Source organism: Terrapene carolina, unplaced genomic scaffold (genome assembly GCF_002925995.2).
Source record: "Terrapene carolina triunguis isolate 2854851 unplaced genomic scaffold, T_m_triunguis-2.0 Scaffold28902, whole genome shotgun sequence".
In the NCBI taxonomy this organism is placed as follows: Eukaryota; Metazoa; Chordata; order Testudines; family Emydidae; genus Terrapene; species Terrapene triunguis.
Genome location: NW_020693253.1, coordinates 1 through 3,678, shown reverse-complemented (window position 1 = coordinate 3,678; position 3,678 = coordinate 1). Strand labels below are relative to the sequence as shown.

Genomic DNA, 3,678 nt, shown 5'->3' with positions numbered 1-3,678 from the left:
CTGGTACCCCAGCCCTGGGCTCCCCACAGATGATAACTACTCTGTGACGTTTTACACTGCTCCCTGCACGACAGCAGCTCACTGGAGGCAGGTGGTGATGCCCCCTCGTTTGGGGTCAGCCCTCCAAAGCAGCAGGACTGCGCTCTGCCCCACTTGCCCCGGAGCTCTCACCGTCTCATACTTGGCGAAGCCCCCCATGACGGCCGGGTCCACGATGCCGTTGAGAAGCATGGAGAGCGGGTTGACAGGCAGGCTGGGCTCGCTGTGGTGCCGGTTGATCTCGGTCAGGATTTTCTCATTGGTTTTCTTCATGGTCTCGATGGCATTTTCCAGGGGGCTGATGATGGTCTGGGCCACAGGAGGGAGGCTGTTTAGTGGCTGCAGAGGGCTGGGGGGCTCGGCCCATTTCACCCAGGGCCCCCCTGGCGCACCACAATCCCGCCTGGGCAGGCTGTGATCCCCCCCAGGGACCCCACTACAAATCTCGCCCGCCTGCGTCCAAGCTGATCCGAGGGTCACGTCGCCAGTTTACACTCCCAACACGCAGGGCGTCGCCAGAATCCTGGCTCTGCTGCGTCCATCCCCTGTGGCCGGGGACTCCTGGGCAAGCCAGGCTTCCTGCCCTAGGCCCTACACAAGCAGGGCTGGGGCCACCTCCCCCCACACTACCTCTGGGGCTCACCAGGCAGCTGGGACTGGCCAGAGAACATTGAATCCAGATTTAACCAGGTGTGACAAAGAAGGAATGGGTGCCTCAGTTTCCCCCAGACCTTGCATGGCTCCCCAGCGGGGCAGGGGTTAAGTTTGCTCTCAGGACAGGCCAAGAGTAAGGAACCGGCTGAAACTGCTTCAGAGCACCAGGGGCTCGGAGAGACAACGCCAGCTCCAGTGACTCCCGGGTCTCCTGCCTCTCAGCCGGGAGCTGAGCAGAGACCCCAGCCAAGACCAAAGGCCTGGGGCAGGCGCGCGGGGGGGGAGGGGGGTAAGTGGTGGGGGGGCTAAGCATGGGTAGGAGGGCACCCCTCCCTGGTGCTTGGCTCCCGTATCCAGCCCCCCCCCCCCCCCCCAATGCTCCGCACCCCCCCCCCCCCCCCCCCCCCCCCCGCTCGGCACCCTCGCCCAGCACCCCTCCCCCCGACACTCGGCACCCATGCCCGGCACCCCCCCCCGCTTCCCACCTCCCTCAGTTCCCCCCTGCCAGGGCCTCACCCTGGCGGTGGCTATGACCATGAACCAGCGCAGGATCCCAGGCAGCGGATAGGCCGTCACGTAGGTCGTTCTCTCGATCCACATGGTCTAGGGGGGGTGTCAGAGCTCAGTCATCACATGGGCCTTGGCTGAGGGAAGCTGAACAGTTCCTCCCACCTGGGAACCCCCCGGCCCCCCCCCCCCCCCCCCGCCCCCCCCCTTGCCCCCCCCCCCCCCGGCCCCCCCGCCCCCCCCCCGTCCCCCCCAAAGACGGGGCCCCCCCCCTACCCCAGGAACTGGCTCACCGCAAACTCGTTGTCAGGGTCCTTCGGGCCTTTCCTGAAGGGCCGCGAGTAGCTGAACTGCTGGATGTTGTTGGCTTTATAGAAACTGCAGGAAGAAGGCGGGGTCAGCGTCGGGGTGGGGGTCAGCGTCGGGGAGGGGGGCAGCATCGGGGGGGCACTCCCTCCATGTACTGCACCCTGTCCCAGGACCTGCATCAACTACCCCCCTGCCCCAGCTCCCATCCTGGCCCCCTGGGGAATTGCCCCCCATGCCGGGGAAACGCCTTCCCATGCCTGGGGACCCACCCCCCGAGCACCCTTCCTGGCCCCAAGAGCTGGGGCTGGGGGGCACTGGCACGCCCTCCTTGGGGGGTCTGGGCCCTGGGCACTCACTTGACAATCTGCTCGGGGACGTTCCTGCCCCTGAATCGGTCCCTGGCCTCCTCCACGGGCTGCACGGTGAAGCACTGGATATCTGGGCCGAGTGAAGGAACAGCCAGAGCTCGGGTCTGTCCCGGGCTGAGCCCTGCGCAAGGGAAGCCCCATGGCGGGCACGCTTGGGCCTACACGGGGTGCACTCGGGGGAGGGGAGGGCCTATGCGGGGCGCGCTTGGGACGGGGGACACGCTCTGCCAGGCTCCCGTGCCCGTGGTAACACCGACAGCCCCCGGTGGTCGGCAGGCAGGGCCGGCGCTTCCACTAGGCAACCCTAGGCGGTCGCCTAGGGCGGCAGGATTTGGGGGGCGGCATTTTGCCAACCTCGGCGGAAATTCAACGGCGAGGGGTCCTTCTGCTCCGGGTCTTCGGCGGAAATTTGGCAGCGGGCCCTTCACTCGCTCCGGGACCCGCCGCCGAAGTGCCCCGAAGACGCGGAGCGGAAGGACCCACCGCCAAATGCTCAGAGGAGGAGCGCTGCCGCCTGGGGCGGCAAAAACCCTGGCACCGCTCCTGGACCCAGGCAGGATCGAACCAGGGACCTCTGGAGCTCAGTGCATGAGCCTCGACTGCAGAGCTAAAAGCCAGCTGGCTGTAGGGCAGACTCGTAATCTCGGTGCCACTAGATGCGACAGAGCCCCACGCCCAGGAGGTGTGTGGGTTACACCGGGACACCAGACAGCTGGGCCTTGGCCAGGGAGCTGGGTACGGGGAGGATACACTGGCCCGGTGAGTCGGTGACGTCCTGCTCCGGCGGGGACGTGCTCTGCAGCTTCTCGGCGTAGGGGAAGGGAGTCAGCAGCCGCATCTCAAAGTCCTCCCGGCGCTCGTACTCCTTGCCTCGGTAAATGAACACCCTGTTCTGGGGGGTGGGGGGAAAGGTCAGTGTCCCTGTCCTGGCCCACGAGGGCCGCGTCTGCCCAGCCCAACCCTGCTGCAATGGCCTGGCCCAGCGCGAGGTGTGGGGGGGGAGGAATCACCTGGCGCTGGTGGGGAGTGGGGGGCCCGGCCTGGCCCAGCGGGGGTGAAGGTGGGGGACCAGCTGGCGCTGGCGGGGAGTGGGGGGCCCGGCCTGGCTCCTCCCCCACTATCCCACCCTCGGCTCTGCCGGTGCCCCTTGGCCCCTCCCCCACTATCCCAGCCCTTCCCCCTCCCCCCAGGCCCTGCACGCTGTCAGGGTTGTTGGAATCTCTCTCAGGGAAGTCGAGGCAGGGGCCCCAAGCCGTAGGGCTCCAGGCCACAGGGTCTTTCCAGAGGCAGCAGGGGGAGAGGAGCATGGTGGGGTCTGGGGCTCGGCCATCAGCAGAGGGCCCTCGCTCAAGGCTGTCAAAGGGGCCGACAGCGACCCGGCATCGGGCCCAGGAGCACATGCCAGTGCTCAGCTGTGGGCTGGCAGAGGGTGGGAGGCCGGCCTGGCTGGGATGGGCCCAGGGGAGGCAGGGGGTCTCTTACCCGCAGGAATGTGGGGAAGCCCTGCCCGTAGTAGCCCACGGCGAAGTAGTCTGGGCTGGGCCGCAGGACCTTCAAGATGTTCTCATAGAACTTTGCCTCCCGCTGCTACAAGACACAGGATGGGGCCCGACCCCGCTTAGACTTTTTCACCCAAATCCACTACCCAGGAGGAGGCAGATTGGAGACCGGCTCTGCCAACTCCCCTGAACTGTCCCCTCCTATCCCAGCTCTGCCGGTGTCCCTCACTCCCGACCCGCAGCCCCTGCTAGCCCAACCCTGGGCTCCCCCCACAGCTCTGCCGGTGCCCCTCACTCCCGAC

General features: G+C 67.2%; 1 protein-coding gene across 1 annotated transcript; it reads right to left on the bottom strand.

Annotated features, from left to right (window-relative positions):
• Positions 1-171: 171 nt before the first annotated feature.
• LOC112124934 (dedicator of cytokinesis protein 2-like) lies at positions 172-3,464 on the bottom strand (the record flags this gene model as incomplete). Its single annotated transcript, XM_026662631.1, has 6 exons — positions 172-348; positions 1,210-1,296; positions 1,494-1,578; positions 1,866-1,947; positions 2,628-2,769; positions 3,360-3,464. Coding segments are annotated over 6 exons (678 nt in total), but the record flags the coding sequence as incomplete, so codon positions are not given.
• Between the last annotated feature and the right edge of the window lie 214 nt (positions 3,465-3,678).